Source organism: Daktulosphaira vitifoliae, unplaced genomic scaffold (genome assembly GCF_025091365.1).
Source record: "Daktulosphaira vitifoliae isolate Bord-2020 unplaced genomic scaffold, ASM2509136v1 Scaffold_4, whole genome shotgun sequence".
Taxonomy (NCBI): Eukaryota; Metazoa; Arthropoda; class Insecta; order Hemiptera; family Phylloxeridae; genus Daktulosphaira; species Daktulosphaira vitifoliae.
In genome coordinates this window covers 25,538,363-25,559,822 of record NW_026099575.1, presented here as the reverse complement: position 1 = coordinate 25,559,822, position 21,460 = coordinate 25,538,363, and the positions used below count along the sequence as shown (strand labels likewise).

General features: G+C 22.2%; 3 protein-coding genes across 3 annotated transcripts; 1 reads left to right on the top strand and 2 right to left on the bottom strand.

Annotated features, from left to right (window-relative positions):
* Positions 1-657: 657 nt before the first annotated feature.
* LOC126903684 (uncharacterized) lies at positions 658-13,034 on the bottom strand. The gene is made up of 4 exons (XM_050682058.1): positions 12,798-13,034; positions 12,649-12,732; positions 3,886-4,124; positions 658-3,261 (listed from the first exon to the last, which is right to left on the bottom strand). Exons 2-4 carry the CDS (start codon positions 12,725-12,727, stop codon positions 3,013-3,015), a joined length of 567 nt encoding a protein of 188 aa, XP_050538015.1. The 5' UTR covers positions 12,728-12,732; positions 12,798-13,034; the 3' UTR covers positions 658-3,012.
* On the bottom strand, positions 6,358-8,886 carry LOC126903683 (uncharacterized). The gene is made up of 2 exons (XM_050682057.1): positions 8,491-8,886; positions 6,358-8,408 (listed from the first exon to the last, which is right to left on the bottom strand). The coding sequence occupies exon 2, from the start codon at positions 8,405-8,407 to the stop codon at positions 7,673-7,675; it is 735 nt and encodes a 244-aa protein (XP_050538014.1). The 5' UTR covers position 8,408; positions 8,491-8,886; the 3' UTR covers positions 6,358-7,672.
* Positions 13,035-13,163: 129 nt separating the features above from the next.
* On the top strand, positions 13,164-20,614 carry LOC126903682 (cytohesin-1). The gene is made up of 11 exons (XM_050682056.1): positions 13,164-13,619; positions 14,448-14,521; positions 17,382-17,446; positions 17,511-17,777; positions 18,350-18,462; positions 18,525-18,673; positions 18,761-18,872; positions 18,935-19,168; positions 19,398-19,467; positions 19,533-19,653; positions 20,351-20,614. Exons 1-10 carry the CDS (start codon positions 13,580-13,582, stop codon positions 19,618-19,620), a joined length of 1,212 nt encoding a protein of 403 aa, XP_050538013.1. The 5' UTR covers positions 13,164-13,579; the 3' UTR covers positions 19,621-19,653; positions 20,351-20,614.
* The last annotated feature ends 846 nt before the right edge of the window (positions 20,615-21,460 follow it).

Below are 21,460 nucleotides of genomic sequence, written 5' to 3'. Positions count from 1 at the left end.
CAAGCATTTTAATCCAGTGGGTAAGTAGGACGGGAAGAGTGTACATATCGTACGACCTATTACTTACGAGTACTGTATACCTACTCCATGTAATAAAATATGAATAACTCAACAAGACTTGTTCTAAAATTTTATTGACCCATTTTTGCATCAAAATAATAATAATAATAATAATATAAAATTTTCGTGTATTATCTCATCAAATTATAAAAACTTAAAATTCAATAACTTGAGAAATATTAATTATAGCGACTTTATATTAAGGACCTTTTTTGTAAGAAATTTAATTTCCTACAAGTTTGTCAGTTACATATTTTCGATAAATCTAGTAATTTATAAAATAATGCCTAAAAAACGGAAATTTTATGCAAAAATTAGGTTCAGTAATCCATGTTACCTAATTGGTATGGGTTACTGTTACTTTGCTTTGGTCACTTTTGAAAAGCCTTTAACCAAGAGAAAATACTGATTTTGCGTGATATAACTGCACAAAATGCCACTGAGTTATAAAAGTTTAAAAAATAAAAACCCTTGTTTACATGTTTACCTGCTCTGGGAAAGTACTTAATATAAAAATTAAGGGATGAAATTTTCAGGGAATATTTTTTTGATATTTCTTAAAATATTTTGAATTAAAAGTGAAGAAACAAGAGGAAGTCGTGAAAAAATTTACCTTAGTAATTATATACAACAATTTAAATAAAAAAATTACAAAGAAATGACAATTTTATCAAAAGTTAAAAAAAGTTATTAATTAAATCTGTTTCACAGGTACATAAGTAAAATAATAAATAAAGAAACAACTTGTACAAAAAACAAACCCTACACAGTAAAAAAAGTAATATACATACTATGTGCAAATCATCACTAAAGTTTTAAAACAATTTTATCTAATGAATTTACTTAATGTATGTTAAATAATGTAAGGTAATAGCAGAGTTGATACTTCTTACAACTTATTGAATTATAATGTAATTAAGTAGAAAAATATTCAAGTATCAAAATAGAATAGATCATCTCTTCAGCATTTTTAAAATTATAATATAAAAGCTAACATAAATTTGATTGATATTGTGTCTTTATAGCAACAAGTGTAATATTTAATTATTAAGCTAGCATTATACACAATCTCATTATTTAATAATTAAATAAAACTTAAGGTAATTTTTATGATTTATCAATTCAATTTGGCTAAACATATTGGTCACATTAGTGTACTTATAATATTTATAATCTTATAGAATATTTTATAATTGGTTGTAGAAGTATTTTAAATTAATACTAGATATATTTTTAAGAATAAGTTTATAACATTATCACAATAATTTTCATGGTAAAAACTTTATGGAAGGTAACTTACACTATTTTCTTTAGTAACAGTTGTACTAAAATTGTAAATAAATTATTTTATAAATTTAAAAATAAATTAAATTGTAAATTATTTATTTACTTAAGCCCAGAGGCAATGTACAGTAAAATAGATACATAACATAATTGTATAAAAATGCAACAACCAAATTAACAGTTACAATACTTACTTATCACTATTAAAAAATGAAAAAGAAAAAATTTATTTTTATTTTTTAAATTCTGATTTATAATGTACAATCAAAATAAACAAGGTTGATTAGAAATTAATTTTATCAACTAAAAATTTAGGTTTCTATTTTTAAACATAATTAATATGATAAAATAGTGTCTGTTAATTATAATTTATCATATCTTATTTTTCAAGTTTTGGCAACAAGTTTTTTTTATAAATTCTACAATGAATATTCTTCATTAATACTAAAAAAATTATTTAGAAGTATCATTTAGATTTCTACAAATTAGGCTAACCCCAAGTAGTTGGTATTAAGGTGAGGAAAATGATAAAAAAAAATTAAGATTTCTTCAAATTATTTAGAGTTAAGTGTATAAAATAAATTGGAGATTTCTGAATTATTATAATAGTAAAATAAAAATAATGAATTGAGAATATTATCAAAGCAAATACTCTTATTCATTTTTAAATTAAATTCTTTAAACACAAGTATTTAACTGCAATAATTTTAGGTAAAAATATTTTAAATTCTTTAAATATGTTTTATTTATCACAATTAAAAAATAAAAGTAATAAAAAGATTAATTACAAAAAAAATTTTAAATTGAGCAAAATAATACTTGGTTGTTATTATCATGAGGTCAGTCATGAAAAAATAATAATAATAAAGCACGGGATAAATAATGGAAGACTTCAAAATAATAGGAGATGTTTTTAATAGATTCGTTCATTTTTATACTTATTATGTAAAATAAATAATATATTATATAATTATATATTTTAAGATATGTATACGTAAATAATAATAATTATAATTGTATAAGTGCAATTGAGTGCATCAGAAAAAATTACTAAAGCACATTATTGTTGGTCCCATGAATAATCAAAATTATTAAAAAAAGGCATTTTAATGAAAAAAAAAATTTACTGAATGTTTAGTGGTTATATTTAACTAATTTGGTAAAAAAAAAACTATAAATAAATGAGAATCTCAATAAAATTATAAATGCTCAAGAGAACAAAAATATTAAATTATAGAGAAAATATGAAAGTATAAGTCTAGAATGTTTTTTGATCTATTAAAATTTAACTATAAAATTTGATATGGTTCAAATTAGAAATTTTAAAATCATAAAGAATTATAAGTATTTAATAATAATAAAATTGTACAATTGATGATATATTTTATTTTTTGAGTTGAACGAATAAAATCATGTAGTTTTTGTTGTTACATTTTTTCTATTAAAACATAAATTTTTTCAATAAATTATTGAATAACAGTAAAGTTTTAAGTAAACAAAATTTGAAAAGAAAAATAAGAAACTTTAAATAAATTTAAAAAAATAATAACTATTTCAATATAACCCAATTCGAATTAAACAAAATAACAATTTATTAAAATTATATAAATATTTTGAGCATGATAGTATGCTAGTAATATACAAATGCAGTTAATATTTTATTAATTATTATGCAGTTAAAGGTAATCCTGGCGTAGATGGAGTTGAACGTCTTTGACGTCGATTAATTACCCAAGGAAGCAAGCAGCACCTTACAATTGCCATTAAAATTCCAATAAATGTAGTAATTAAGCCAGAAAATATCAACAGAAATTTATATTGTGAGGCATCTGCTCCTGGCTTCAATTGAACAAGGCCAACAATCAGAAGTATTGCCCCGATTAGTATAGTGATAACAGCTATATGTAGAACTGATATCTAAACATAATTTATAATTTTTTATTCAATATTTTTACTGTTATATAAGGTGGTTATATAGTAAGAATACCTCTGCTTCAAAACTTGAAGAAGTACCAAAATCACAATTTCATGCAGGTTTTATTGCCTGGTAAACAAAAATTAAATAACAAATGCAAAAAAAAATAAATAAAAAATAGCTTAAAATAATAATTAATAAAAATTAAACTTGAATAATTTCATAACATTTAATATTGACCATTAAAATAAAAATACTAAATAACTAAATTATATTGTGTAACCATATAGATAAATTAAAATGAATAATATTAGGATATGATAAATAAAAATGTAATTGTAAATAATATTTTTGTAACAATTTAAATTCCAATAACTATAAAAGTTGAGGCATGTTATTATTAATAATCAAAATACTTAAAAATATATATATCATATAGTCATTCACATGCATACATATTTCACAAACATCATATTTAGAATATATATATAACAGTATTCTTTTAACTCAAAATTAATAGTATAACCTTGCATAATACTATAATTAGCTAATAATAAGAATCAATTTACATTTATCCAAATTATAATTTATTTAATAATAAATTCTTCACTTTTTTCTATATTTACCTTTGAACAGACATATATATCTGGCAGTGTATTTTGAACATATGGTGGGGATGTAATAGGTGTTCCAATTTGTGAATGTGGCGATTGCAGAGTTAAAAGACTAGGTCTTCTATTACCTGTTGTGTTTAAAGAACTTTCTCGATCACCCACACTATTAACACAAATAACTTTTTTTTCTTGCCGTCGTCGTTCATGACGTACAGCTACAGCAGGCATTGCCCCTATCATGGTTATTTCGTCTAAATAAAAAAAAAGTACATAATTTATTAAAGCTTTTAAATCAATTTTTAGTTACATGTTTAAATCACTTTTAAGTATATACTTTAGTTAGCTAATTTACACATTTTTAAATAAATGAAAACTAGTTTATTGTTATTTTTATATTCTATTTAAGTATTAACTAAAAAGTCTATTTAACATCATTGATTATTTTAAATGGAGAGCTATTTAGTTGTATTACTCATGTATACAAAAGAAATTTTAAATGAAGCTATTTTACTACTTTTGTTAGTATGAGATTTATTATTTTTATAAGACTTAATAAAAAAAAAATACTTATTTTTTTGAGGGAGATCATTATAATCTCCCATGCACTAGCGTACGCAAAGGGAGGGTTGGAGGTTGAAACCCCCCAAAATTTATAAGCTAAGCGACAATTTTGGACGATAAATAATAAGTAATAACAATAAAAAAGATCATATCATACTATAAATATTTTCACAATAAAGTAATCGAAAACAGGAATTTTTGTGAGCGAACAATATGAGCAGTGTCACATCTAATTTTCTTTAAATTTCAAAAAACCCCCCCAACTTTAATTCCACTGCTCCCATGAACCTAAACTGTATTATATTTTGCTAAAAAAATATCTAAGTTTTTATTAAATAAGTCATTTAATACAGGTAGCTAATTGGTTTTTTTATGACAATATTCGTAGATATATAGCCTTTATTATCAATGGTAGTAAGACACATTGTTGTAAGTTTATTAATATACTAACTGGCAATACAGAAATTATATCTATTGATAGTCATAATTGACAATAACAATCCGTGACTGTGACAGCGATGTCATAAAAAACTAAAAAACACGCTTTTAAAGTACATCAAACTAAAAAGTTGAAAATAATTTTTTAAATTACTTTAAAAAATAATACTAGTATTATTTGTTCATTATTGTTTTAAATATTCTTTTTAACTTTTTAGTTCAATGTGCTTTAAGAGCGTGTTTTTTTAATTATATTTTTAACAAATTAAAAATCAAAATCAGTAATAATTTGAAAACAGTTTTTTTTTTATTCTAATTATTATATATATATATATAATTAGTAATAATATAAAAAATTAGAAGTGATAGAAAAAATCTATTTGCAGAATTGAAAACAGCACGTGAAGTTGATTTAGAAAAATATATTTTTGATTCTGTTGAAAGTTTCTTGTAGTCTAGTATATTTATTCATAAATAAAAAAAATTTTTTTTTGAAAAGTATTGCATCAAGCCCTTTAATTTTTTATACAAGGTAAAAGCAAAGAAATATACAACTACTTTATTATTTTTATAATTTCTTTGTGTACATTACAACATTAAATTATTGGATATCAAATACTTACTAAATTTAATTATTATGATTAGTATTTATTCATATATTATACTTTTAAATTAAAGAACCACTAATCAGGGTATAATGTATGGTTCAGAGTGTTGGGCGGTTGATAAGAATGTAGAGCAAAGAATAAGTGTAGTAGAAATGAGAATACTTAGATGGATGAATAGAGAGACTAGAGAAGATAGGATAAGGAACAAACATATAAGAGGAAGTACACGTGTAGCGTCAATCGTGGATAAGATGAGAAAAAATAAAATTAGATGGTTTGGTCATGTTATGCGATGAGAGGAATTGAAAGCTGTAAGAAGTTATAGAAATGAATGTTGAAGGTAAAAGAGGTACAGGAATAACCAAAAAGATGCAGTGATGTTATTGAATGCGATATGAAGAAGGATGATGTGAGAGTTCGTGTCAAGTGGAAGTTTAGGTTAAAGATGGCCAACCCCAAGTAGTTGGGATATAGGCGAGGAAAAAGAAGATACATACATGTAATCATGATATAAAAATAAATAATTTTTTTTGTTTTTAGTAATGATAATCTCATTACAGAATATACTTTAAAGATAAAAAAAATTATAGTTTACAAGTCTTATTGAAAAATTTAATAAATTGTAGTGAAAAACTAAAATTGAGTATACCATCTTAAATAAATTATTGTATAAGCATATCTTCTTTTTCTTGAATAAATCAATTTCTCAATTTTAACATATCTTTGTAGAACTACAATTATCTATAACTGTGTAAAATCTTACATAGTATGATATTAAATAATGTAGTCAGGAACTAAATACATGTATATTAAATAAATAGAAAAAAATATTTTTAATTGATTTATTTACAATTATAGTTATTAAAAGGTAAAAATGAAAAAAAACTCAATATATTCAGCAAAGTTAAAACAATAAATATAGTTTAATAATTAATTTATATAATAATATTTACTATCATCAAGTCAATTGTAAGCATTATTATAAATATAATATAAGTTAAATATAGAATGATTAAAATACTAAATGATTACTTTTGATTTAAGAAGTACACAATATTTTATTTGTATAATACGAGTTTATGTAAAAATATTAAAATCTATCTTTTAGATGGGTCTCATCTTATACATAAAGACAAAAATCACAGTGCAATTATTTAATAGTTTTTATTAAGAAGAATACCAAAATACTACTGGTACATATGAACACGCCAAGGCAAATTTTTAAAATAAAATACAGCCAAAGTAATATTATTAAGTTCTTAAACTAAATTATTCTGACTTTTCATAAAAATTGTACTATAGTAAAATAACAAATTTGAGTATGAAAATGATTTGTTCACATTAATCAATTAATTTAAAATTTTTTTTTTATTTGTTGTAGACAAGACTAAAACAAATTAGAGGAACTCAAATCAGTTAAATAGTGCAAATATCATTTTTAGTAGTATTGTTGATCCCATTAAAAATATCTAATTTGTATTATTGAGCAAGAATATTATGTTCCACAATTGCAAATATTAAATAAATGTAAATCAACAAATATAATAATGTAAAATAATATAATATTTATCAGTCTTTAAAAAAATGCCATGTTATGTTTTACGTAAATACATTTTTCTGTATATTAAAAAAAAATTATACATAATAATCAATATAATATATCATAAATTAAATTAAAGTGGCTGCATTATAATTAAATTAGTTAATATATTGTGATTAAATGAATAAAATAAAGTCTGTTAGTTAAAACTGGCACCATTAAATAAAAAAGTTTAGAGTTTTTTTATAATATATAAATATAAACTTAATTATGTATAAATTGATTAACAAAATATAAATTGAAGCATAAAAATAATATTTATATAGAAAAATTAGTAAAAAACTTTATTGAATTTAAATAATTTTGTGCATAAATAATTATAATAAAATTTACTTAACAATAATAAATGTCCAAAAGAAACAATAAGAATTGATAGATAAATAGTATAAAAATAACAAAATATACATTTGTATTTTTTTAAAGGTTATAACAAATGTTGAATGTTCATTATTTATATATAAATATTTTATGAATACATTTATAAATATTGGAAATAGTTTTAAATTATGTGTTTTGATTTGTCAGAAATTATTACTTTAATATATTATTATGTATACTCTGTAATTTGTATTAAACTTAAAGACTGAGATAACTACGTTTCTGTTGTATCATAACACCTTGTTAATTCCCTGTCATGTTTATTGTTTAATCTGTCTGAATTGAGTCTTTCCGTAGAGTCATCATACTGATTAATAGGCTTGTAAGCTGAACATGTAGCTTCTTCTTCAGCAATTTGCCCAAGATCAGACCCTGGGGAATTTGTTTGTGAAATTTGACCTTGTTGCCTTGCTTTAAATTGCTGTTTAGTTTGCATAGCCCCTGTCTCAGCATCTGGAACTAGTCGTCGACCTGATCGTGTCCTAGTTAGTTGGCGTTCAACATATGCAGCTAAATCGTCTTCAGCCTTGCGATATATAAAATGATTCAAAATTATTAAAAATAGTCCGATAATAGATGAAGTAACTCCAGTTATAACAAGTTCATTTAGCCAATTTTTAGGGTTCCATGAAATGTAATCATCAGGTACAATACCTGAGCCAATTAAAAATAAACCAAGAACAAGGAATACTACTCCAACATGTAGCATACCTATGCTAGAAGCAACTTTAGTATCAAGCATTTTAGGAGGTTTCTTTCTTCTCCTTCGACTGTGTGTAAAACTTCCATTATGTTCAGTAGGGCTAGTTACTGTAGATCTAGAATCATGTATACCACTTTCTACTGATTGAGAACTTAAACGACGTCTTTCCATATGTCGTTTGAGCTCAGCTCGTCGTTTTCTTTGACGACGAATTGCTAAAGCTGATTGTAAACCAAAACTATGCATTCTGTAAATATAATTCAGATTTTTTTTAAAAATAATTTACTTCTAAAATTTGAGCTAAAGAAATAAATAGAATTGATACTTACTCGAAAAGGTGAAATTGAAATCCAAAGAAAATATCAAAAACTAAAATAATAGCACCAAGTATTACCCAGGATTTAAATTCATCAGTTAAAAAAGTTTAAAAACAGTTATAAGCATACGAAATGAAATTAAGATTGTATAATTTATTTCATTTACACAAAATATAATTCACACTAAAAAAACATTTTCAACAAAATAATGCGTAAATATAGTAAACAACGTAAAGACTGCATGGAGCAATAAAGGGTAGTAGTAAGAAGAGTGAAGTACAGTATTGATCTGCACAGTGAAAACCATCAGTTACTATGGAAACTCTATGCAGTGAGTTTAATGTTTTGTATGCGTTTAAATATAATAAGAGATAAAAATTCTACTTATTAAATATTTCCATATAAATACAATAATCACGAAATATATTTTTGTGTTGTTTAAAAAATAGCAACGTAATAATCGATATTATTTAAGTTAATATTTTATTAGACATCATTATATATAATTTTAAAATTATTTAAAAACCAATATTTTCTAATAAATACCGCAAGAATGTTAATATTGACATTGTGTGTACAATTATATAAACATAATAACTATTCTTTGTAGCAATATAAATTTAATATGAAATTGATTGATATACTTCGAAATGAAGTCAGTAATATTTTTAATCCTCGTTTTCATTAATGGTTGTTATATTTTACGAATTAGCCATTTTTCAAAATACTTTCATTTCAAATGATGTGTAAAGGTCTTTGGCCATTGAAAGCATTAATACTAGACATTTATAGGGGTGTGGTTACGATGATACTGTTTTATGTATTAAAACAAAACGCATTTAAAAATAGTGTAAGTGCATAAAATACCCATCCATATCAACAATAGTCACTCACGCGATATTTAATATGAATTAATATAAACACGTCATATTGTGATGATATTTATTATAACTTTCGATTTACTTTTGTATTAATTAGAATCCAAGAGTGTTTTGGAAATACCTTAAATTAACTAACGTCTGGGTTTATTGCACATTATAATAAATAGTAGTTGTTTTTTTGTCATATAGGATAAAAAAGTTTGATTAAAAAAAAAACAATGAGTATACTGACCTTGGTTTTTTTTGTTATTAAAAGGTTAATATGCTCCAGTCTTAATGAATTCTAATTAATTTAAAAATTAAAACTAGGCAAATAAAATTTAGTTAAAACATAATATTAGTTTCTTAAATTTTAACACAACCAACTTATTAAAATTTTAAATATATCCAGATTTTTAATAATATTAATGTTTTACGTAAAATGTAGACCAAAGTTTTACGAAAAACGAATTGATATATGTGAAATAATTTTATGTTAATATTGTTTGATCAATTTTCGTATATACAATGGTAAATCCAAGAGAGTGTCACACAAGTCATTATCATCCAATAACTTATGTACTACGTACACCGTAATAATTGAACTTTTTAGGGTGTCATATTAAATTTATTTTTAAAATTATAGATTGAAAATTAAATAATGAATAAGGCAGTAATTTTTGTGGATAAAAGTATATCAACTACAGTTGATTATAATAATCTACAGAGTGACTTAAACCAATTTCATAATTGGCGTGTAGTTGATTATCTATGAATAGTATATGGTTGAATATTAATAAGTGTTCCCAAATTACTTTTTATTGGAAATGGTTATATGGATTATATGCTTGTCACATGAATAATATTAATCTTAACAAAGTAACTCATATAAAAGATCTAAGTAAATACGTTTCATCAAATTTTCTTTTAATGAGCATATATATAATAAATAAATGCAATAAAGCACTATGAATATTGAACTTCCTGAAATGTAACTATTGGGGATTTCTAAGTATTTTTATATAATAATTTTGTATTTTGTTTGTATTTATGATATAATTTTTGTTTACTGTAATTGTAAATTTTACAATTGTAATTATTGATTTTTTTGGTGTTATTTAATAAATAAATACAAAATTTTAATCATTATCAAATAACCTAAAATAATATCTATAATCCTATATCTTATAACCTTATAATAATTTCACTTATAGTGAAATGCTGGACAGTCATGTGCGTTCTCACAGTAGAATGTAGGTAGAACCTCCCTAACGATGAAAATAAATATATGATAATGATATATTTTGGAGGGAGTACAAAAAAATCTTAGGGATATTTCTTCCCAGAAAAAACCATGAGAATGTCTATGCGGATTTTATTAATAATTATGTACAGTACAAAATGCTTACAAATTAATTTTTGAGTTTTAAATAAATTTATTTCATCATAATACTATTGTTGAAGCCTAATTAAAAAAAAGCCTCGTAGCCTGTATACCATAGTAATCCAAAAAAGAACTTTAATTTTTTTTTTGTTGTTTTTATAAATTAAATAATTATATAAGAATCTATGAATAACCTTGTTCAGATATACTGTGATTTATCCATGTATAAATTTACAAATATAGATATTTAAATTTTAAACAAATTTAAATTTATGCGCACTTTAACATATGTCAAAATAATACAATGCATTTTTTTTTTTTGAGTTAATATTGATTGTAAATTTATATTTTGTGAAGACACATTTACAAAAAAAAAAAAAGATACTGACAAAACAACACAATGAAAAATAAATATTTCCCTATCATGTAATCATACTCTCTAAAATAAAATTGTAAAATTTAATCTTGAAAATATTTTTATAATTTATACAATCGTTATTATTATACAATAACATTACAGGTTACAACAATAAAGAGTGATATGCACTATAATAACATAATATATTCAATATTTTTTTCATGAAATTTTTTAAAGAATAGGGTGAGAACTGATAAAATAGTTTTCTTAAACTAGTAAAATAAACATCATTTGAATAATTTTTTTTGAAGTGTTAATTTATTACTATAAAAAAAAATTAAATTTAATATATTAATAGTAAATTTATTTGTTGTCCAAATAAAATTAATTTTTAACTTTCAATTTTCGTCATATTAACAGATGAAATTTTAAATCAATTAAAATTATCTTAATTTAAGATTTCAAATACCTATTAACTTAAAATAATGCATATTTTGATATTGTTAATAATTACTACTATAAATATATTTATATAATTTGTGATATTATTTCAAATATCTGATAGATATTTCAATATTTAAAAATATTTTATGATCAATGAAAAGAATAAATGCGAAATATTATACCTTCAATTTAAAGTTCTCATTTATATGTAAAAATAATACAAAAAAAGTTTTTATTTACAAAAAATTAAATTTTTAAAATGTTTGATTAAAATAAATATAGTATATAACTAGCTATATTATTAATTCACTTTACCAAGACTTGATATTAACAGAATTATCTAAGAATCTGATTATAGTGTCTATAAAATAAGGTTATCTAAAAACAAATTTTTAAATTTTTTTAAGGAACAAATTTTAAAGAAACCTTTTCAATTTCATAATATTTTTAAAATTTTATTTATTTAAATAACTAGAATTTCACTTTGTTTTTGATGGTTTGTTATAATTTTATAGTAATACAACTTTGAAAATTAATGATGGGGCTTTAAAAGAAATTAGAAAAAGAAAATTTGTCTTTCTCTTTGGTTGTAGATTTTAAGAAGAAAAAACTATTCATTATTAAATAATTTTGTAACCTAATGGATTAAATTGACAGGTGTATTCTTTACCCAATTAGGTTGGACTAATTTAATTTCTCTCTTTAAAAAAATGTCTATAATTTTTTGGGAGCCAAAGCCCAATTATAAAAAGTAATACATATAACTAATTTACATTGCTTTTTAGAACACACTTTTAATTTACCTAATTTGAATAAAAAAATAATAACTGCCTAACTAAAATGTGTTAAAATGGTCAAAAATGTCTTAAAAATTGCAAAACAATTCAGTATAAAAATTCTATTTTTAAATTTTTTATTACATAAAGTGAAACATGGGTTTGAAGTGCATCATCAATGACAACCCTAAAAAAAGGCAATATGTGTTGAAATCTGGGCCTCACACATTGGATACAGCTTAAACTTTTTAAAATTTATACCCATTATTTAAAAGTCTCAATTATTTCAAAAGAATTTTTGATTTATATTTTTCTAATAACTACTTAATTTTATTAAAGTCTACTTACGTAGTTTGGTGTTCCGATATGAGCCACCTTGCAACAAATACTGAAGTTGCAATCCAGGCTTATGTTTAATGGTATTCATACACTCTGAAAGTAACACTGCATATAATTCTACAAAATATTTTATTTTAATTGGAAGAAGTTTTACTAACCGTTCACAGTGATCTTAAATAAAAATTGAAAAATATACTAGCTATAATTGATATAGTTGGACATCACATAAAATTTTAACTTTTTCATATCTTTTAAAATTAAGTTACGTTATCAAAATTTGTCAAAAAAAAAAACACAACTCCAAAACTTCTTAACACTTTAATTTACCATCATATATAATCAATGTTCTACATTCGTTGAATACTTAATTTATTGTAATATCTTATTTTTCTTTATTATCAGTGTGCAACTTCAGCTGCCCAATGGTACAATAAAAAATTTTACCGTAAATACAGTACGGTAATTACCGTATAATAAATGGCCCAAACAGTCACTGTGACGTCATACGGAAGTGAAGGTATATTTATATTTATGACTTATGTATGCATGTAAATGTTATCAAAATGGCTTTTGTTTTTGAAAACACAAAAGAGGAGTCAGGAGTGTTAAGTTATCAATAATTTTCATTTGTGTCCGTGGTGCTTTAATCGTAAATTGTTTTTAGTTCAGTGGCTGAGTTTTTTTAATTATTATTGCTACTAATTTATGATTTAAATTAAATTTTCATTAGTTTAACCTTATTAATACTAAGTCTCTTTTATTGGTAATTATAGAAGAACGTAACATAATATCTCTAATTCATCAGACTATCTGTACAATACGTTTAATTATTGTTGAATTATTTATTTTAATACAATTTTTTTTAAATAAAATTTTTATTAAAATGCTCAGTGTTTTACTATTTATTTTAAAAATATAAAGTTTATAAAGAAAATTTAAAATGAATGTTCCCTACATTAATGACACATTCAACATCAACGGCAAGTATTTTATATATAATAATATAATGATTAAACTTATGATAAAAATAATATTCATTTTGTTACTCAGATTATAAATATTTTTATTGTCAATGGGAAAATTTTGATTATTTATCAATATTCCTGCAGTTGGTGGTTATTATAGTGTTTTTTATTTTTGAATTGTGAATATACTGATCTATTTTTATTACTTCGACAATTATTTTTTATAATAATGAAACCTTGATATATTTAAAAAACTAATTTTTTAAAGTATTCAGTTTATATAGTATTATAATAAGTTATTGTTCATTTGTATGGTCTTAATACGTTTTAGACCATTATGTGTTTATAGATTCGAGCTGGTATCTATTTATTTTTCATAATTGAAATGTTTGTCGTAATTCATCATTAGTAAACTATTTTATGAAAAATTCTAATTTAAAAAACGCTAGTATCTTATCTCAAAATTATAATTTTTTAAAACTAAAATATTTCCAAATGAGGAGTTAAATTTTTTTTAAATATTGTATTGTGTCATTAAGATTTAAGTGTTAAAAATATTAATTTAGAATTGTTTTTTATGGCAAAAATAATCATGTTGATGTACTAGATTATTTTAATTGAAGTGCAATATTTAAACTGTAAAATGATAAAATACTAACATCAATACATTAATTGGTTGTTTGAATCCTCAAACTAGATTATTTCAAAATTAAGTTTTTTGAATTTTACTATTTGTAGAATTACTACACTAAAATTAAAAGTAGAAAATATTTTATTTATGTGATAGTTATACTATTCTTGTTATATTACAAATATAATACAATGAAATTTTTTTGTTTTCAGAACTTTCAACAGAACAACAAAAGTTGTTAATAGAAATAAGAAGACGTAAAGCTGAACTTTTACTTGAAATACAGGTTACTATAATTTGTTGTACTATATAGTATAAATTTGTTTTAACATATACAAATTAATATAACCTTCAAATGAATGATCATAGAATAGTAAATTAATATTTATTGCACTGCTGTTTAAAAATTTACACATCTATAAAATTATGATTTTTCAGTCATGTAATACATTATATATATACATAGTCTCCCACCATGTTCTGACAATTATGATAACTTTTTTGCATCAGCAAATACTTTGTATTATTTTTTTTGTAAATTATTTTTACAGTTTCAGACTAAGCATGAGTAGATACAGCTCATATAGAGTTATGTACCCTCCACCTGTATTACATGCCCACTTTATGTATTAAAATATTTACAACTTAATAAGTAATTATCCTAGAATTATTGTCAATCTATCAGAGTTTTTTGAAAGAAAATAACTGAAAAAGGTCTATTTTGAAAAAATTATATATTTTTTTCTTATTAGAGACAATAATAAAAAATATGTTTTATAATAGATGAAGCTTGTCAAATTATAAAACACTTATTTGTATGTCAAGAATAAATAAGTGCTTTATGAATAAAACACTAAAATAGCAATTTTATATTTGAAAAAATAATTTTTTAAATTATTTAATAAATTCATTTTTAAAGTTATAAGACAACATAAAGTATAAAAATTAATATTTATATTATTTTTGTTGTTTTTAATTTATTTAGTGTTAATTTTAATATTTACCCATGAATCATGGTTATTTCCTTTATAGATATTTGTAGAATAGTTTTAGACCATCTACTTTTATTGATATCATTTATATTATCTTATGAGTAATAGTTTTATTGTAGTTGTAGAATGTATTTAATTTTTAATATCAAAATATTTATAATATTTATTCTACTCAATTACAATAAAATCATGTTGTTGAAAGTCAAAGCTTGTTTATCTAAAATAATATATTAAAAAAACTGCAAAAAATATTTATATATTTTTAATTAATTGTCATATAAATTTACACAGAATTTTCTAAACCATGATACTCATTTTTTCAAAAACAAATGAATATTTTCAATTTTTGCTAAGAAAAAATTATTTGATTCAAAAAAATTAAATAATATGTTGTTAAATAATTTTGATTTAATGATATGATAGAAATAAATTTTGTTCTTATATTTTTTTTTTATACAATCAATCATTTGCATTTTAAAATTGTTAAAAGATTTGATCTAAAATAGAATTTCATCATTAAATTAGTTTTCATAATTCTGAAGGCAGCAATAATCTGTTTCAATAGTCTATAAATTATTATTAGTATTTATTCTGACTATAGTAAGTGACAGATATGATAACTAAAATTTTCTATATAAACTTGTTTATGTGATATTATAAAGAAATGATGACTACTCTATGCTAAACAGCAAATTATCAATAGAAAATTGGTCACAAATCGCTTTAACTTTAACAAACAATAACATAAGAATGATATAATATATAAAACATATAAGAATAAATTAGGTATTTTCACTAAAGAAAATTAAAGTTTCAGTTTCTTAATTCTGAAGAAATAAAAAAAAACATTCATCTACATAATGTAAATAATATTTCTTTTACAAAAATTGAAAATATTCAATAGTTTCAAAGAAAATGAGTGTCTTGTCTTTGATTATCCTATACATTACAGTTATATTTAAAAGAAAAAATTCTGTGTTAGTAAATAAATTTATGTTGCCTTCTATAACAAAAAGTGTTTTAAATTTATAGAGTTAATAATAAAAATAAAAGCTCTTTTAATCTGTTAATAAATGAATAGCATCCAAATATCAATAAGTGAGGTCGTAAAAGTTAATTCATTAGCTTTTCTAGGGCTAGGAATTATATGAATTGATAAATTTTGTTATGTTATTTAAAACACAAGATTAATCAGTACAAATTTTTAATAATTGACTTGAAAACTTATTATTTTGTTTTTACTAAGAATATAACTATAAACAAAAATGTAAAACAAAAAATATTTCTACACTACTTCATTGTAATTGTTTGATTATTACATTAAATTTCTTCTAATAATAATAATTAAAAAAAAAAAATTAATTTAAATTTGTTTAGTATTATTTATTTGCCAATTTATAAGTGGTTAAATACTTTTTAGGTCCATCCCTTATCCCTTATAAGAATATCAACTTTATTATTTAAATAACAACATATATATTTAACTAGTTTATATAATAGAAAATGATCCAACTAAAGAAATAACTGTTATGCGTGGCAGAGAAATGCATAGTGATAAAAATTATATAACCTGTGTCTCACCTTCAGTGGACATTTCAAAATGTTAATAATTTCCGAAATATTTGTTTGAAAGTTGTTATTAGCCATCAATTTTTTATTAGATCATTTTCTACCTTATGAACAAGTTAAATATGTGTTTTGCCTCTTATGAATTGAGAAATAAATAATACCAAACAAAATCAAAAAAAAATTTTTTTAATTATTACTTAAGATGATGAATCAATCACTCTGTATATAGTTTTTCAAAATTTGGGATCCTTTAAATTTGCTCAAATAAAACTTAAATGCATATAATTCCTAGCCCTACTTATCTCCATGTAATAAAAAGTTTGTCCTGAAAATATATTGTTTTACTTTATTAATATACATTACTTTATTTTTTTTTTTATTAGTATTTATTACTTTATTAGATGGTTAAATGGTATGAAAGAAAAAATTAATGGTACAAATTAATAATTTTAAATGTAAAATAATATTGAGGTGCCAAGTAAATATATATTTCTAAACTATGTTATAGCAATTTCAGTTTCATTTTATTTTTTTACAATTAGTTGTTTGAATATAATTTTTCTTATTTTATTTGTTGTATTGTAGCAACTTAAAGATGAATTATCAGAAGTTGTTGGGGAAATGGAGAATATGGATTCAAATGATGATAGGTAATTAAAATATCTATATAATAGTATATAATCTATATAATATAACATATATTTCTATATGTAGTAAAAATCAAACCAAAGCAAAACAGTTATCAATTGGTCGAAAGAAATTTAATATGGACCCTAAGAAAGGAATTGAATTTCTTGTTGAACATGGTCTATTAAACCATAATGAAGCTGATGTAGCTGCTTTTCTTTATAAAGGAGAAGGTTTAAATAAAACTGCCATTGGCGATTACTTAGGAGAGAGAAATGATTTCAATGAAAGAGTTTTAAGAGAATTTGTTTCTCTTCATGATTTTACTGATCTCATTTTAGTTCAAGCATTACGGTAAAATATTATTTACTATTAATATTTTTGAGAATAATTGTTTCATAACTTAATATACATTTTAATTCTATTTGTCTCTTATTATTATAAATTTATGAATCTCACTCTCTAATAAAATATTTGTTTTGTCAATTATATATAATAATATGATTTTATTTACAGTACACAATTCATTTCTGATATTTATTAAAAGAAAGATTAATTTGAGTAATTATTTATATACAAATTTGATTTGTAAAATTTCCTAGATTTGTAATGAAAATATTGTTAAATATTGTATAAGTGATCTTAAATTATAAATTTATAAAGTAAAACACTTTAAAATATAATCTGTATGTATCATATTAAATGATTACAAATGAAGCGTGAGAAATATTTGTACTTCTGTTTAGAAAATCAAATAGGTTTTTTTTTTTTTTAATACTTCTAAAGTTAGTTATGAAAATGATCAGAAACATATGATGTTAGATTTTCATAAATCTGCTAAACTTTTTGAATACAAGTTATTATTGTTACTTTTACTCTATTTTTATGTAAAAAAAATGTTCAATTGTGTAATTTGTGTTTTTTAGACAATTTTTATGGAGTTTTAGGCTTCCTGGTGAAGCACAAAAAATTGATAGAATGATGGAATGTTTTGCTGAAAGATATTGTCAATTAAATCCAAATATTTTTACTAACACTGGTAAAATTAGCAAATTTATTTTTATTTTATGAAAATAATATTATTAAATTTTTAATTTGCAGATACTTGTTATGTTTTGTCATTTGCTATTATTATGTTAAATACAAGTCTTCATAATCCTAGCGTAAAAGACAAACCATCTGTTGAACAATTTATTCAAATGAATAGAGGGATAAATAATGGTGGTGATTTACCTAGAGAATTGCTTATTGTGAGTAATTAATTTTTTTCATTATAATATAATATTTATAATACTATTTTTATTAAAAATGTTATCAAACTCATAATTATCATTTAGAGCTTATATGACAGCATAAAAACTGAGCCTTTTAAAATACCTGAAGATGATGGCAATGATTTAATGCACACGTTTTTCAATCCTGATAAAGAAGGATGGTTGTGGAAACAAGGTAAAATTAAATACTTATTATATTTCATCAAATGTATTTTTAAATTATTAAATTAAATTTAGGTGGTCGTTACAAGAGTTGGAAACGGCGATGGTTCATACTAAATGATAATTGTTTATATTATTTTGAATATACTACTGACAAAGAGCCTCGTGGTATAATTCCATTAGAAAATATTGAAGTTAGAGAAGTATCTGATCGTCATAAGCCACATTGCTTTGAATTATATGCTGCTCCTGGCACTACAGATTTCATTAAAGCCTGTAAAACTGATAGCGAAGGAAAGGTTGTAGAAGGTAAGTTATTTATAATAATTACTTTTTAGCCACAAATGAAATTGTTATTTTCTATTAGTATAATTTTCTTTGAGTTATCATTTATTATTAGTGTTTTTCTTTTAGTTACACTTTTTATTTGAAATTATGGACTTAAAATATTAGGCTGAAATATAATAGAATACATTTAAATAAATTCTTAATTATATGATGTTTGACAATTATAAAATTAATATGATGGTTATTATAGGTAAACACACAGTTTATAGAATGTCTGCTGCTACAGCTGAAGAAAAGGATGAGTGGACAAAATGTTTAAGGTAAGGCAATTTGTATAAAATATAAAAATAAAAAATAAATTATTTGTTATTTGTTATTTTTACAGACAAAGTATTAGCCACAATCCATTTTACGACATGCTGGCTGCACGTAAAAAGAAAGCCCAAAAAAGTAACATACATAGTCGAAGTTAGCATCATTTCTATTGTTATGTGAAAGTGTCCCTGGTAACTATAAAAAATATGTATCATTACAATTATCATACTTGTATATAGAACAACTACCCTAAAGTAAACTGTGATGATCAAAACTTTATATTATTGTTTAAACTAGAGAGTTATTAGTTTCTTGACTTTTATTTAGTGATTTGAATAGATATTTGTTTAAGAATTCATAATGTTAATAATAAATATTACTTGAAGATTTCAAATTCTTAACTATTAACCAGTTAATACACTACTATATCTAGCTACCAGTAGTTTATAATGAATTAAAATTTGAATTTTATAACTGAAATTGTAATTAGCTAATGAGAATCAGAATAATCATACTATTTTTTTGTTAAATTCATACAAAAATTTTCATATACTTTTGCAATAAAGGTAACAAAATATATAGCTATTATTTTTTGTAATATCTCCATTATAAATTATAATACAAAATATTGAATATCAATTTCATACTAAATTCAATTTCTATAATGTATATTTAGTCATGTATTATATTTATAAATCATAAAACTAGTATTTAGGATATAATTAATGAAATAAAGAGTTAGTGTTGCTTTTGAAATAATCCAACAATTTATTTTAAAAATTAAACACTATCTACAGATTTACATTAAAGCATTTTTTAATGATAATGATTTTTTTTAATCTATTTAATTTATAAATGCAATTACTTAATATAATCATTATTTTTTAGTACTATTTAAAGTTTAAATTTGGATGTCAAGTATGAAAAAAGCGAGCAAAAAAGGAGATCAAATAAATTCATGTGATGTAATAATGATAAAAATCAACATCTACATTAATATTTGGATTAAAAGGACATAGTGTGATAGAACAATAATCAATTAACCATTGATTTGCACATCTTATTTTGAATATTTTTTGTAGCACATTTATGTGTTACTAAATTACTACATAATTTGTTTATTGTTTTTATAATATAGTTCAAATTATTTTACTACTATCTATTCAATTAAATATGAAAATGTTATAGTTATTTTTATAATATATTATCTAGTCCAAAATTTATACATAATTGTTATTTTACTCTTATGAATTGCTTTGGTGAATATTTTTGTACATAATTTTTAAAATAAATATTTTTGTTCTGGAAAATATCTTTTTTCTAACAGTTTATTCATGTTTTGAAACCTAGTATGTTATGTTTAAATAATTTAAATAATATTCTAAATTAAGTCTGTTAACAGATAAAATTAAGAATAAAAAAAAAATTCAATGAGAACAGATTTGTAAAAAAATATTATAGATATATAGTGATATTTAAAATGTTAATTTGAACTATCTTTAAAAATGTATTGGTATTTTGTAAAGATGTAGTAAATACAGGTGGCCCAGCTGTCACTAACAACTTCAATAACTTTTGATACAGTTAATTTTTTTTTGCTATTATTTTATGAATAATTAATATACTTTAGGGCTGTAATAATGTAATTAATATCATTTTTATAATTTAATTTTAAAAAATTATTTGGTGAAAAAAAATTCTCATTAATGTTTGGTAGTTAGTTTTCTGTAACATTTTAAATTTTGTAAAAATTTTAATTGTTCTGTATTTATTCTACATTATCAAACGTTATGTTTATTAAAAAAAAAATAGGAGTAAACAATCTTTTCACACTAAATATGATACAAGTATGGATTTTTCCATGAAAATTATTGAGATTCCAATGACCGGCTTTAGTTCAAATAAAAAATGAACAATACCTAATATTAATTAAGTAGTGTTATCTCTTTAGAGATTAAACTATTTATCTTACATTTCTTCTGTCCTTTTCTTAACATG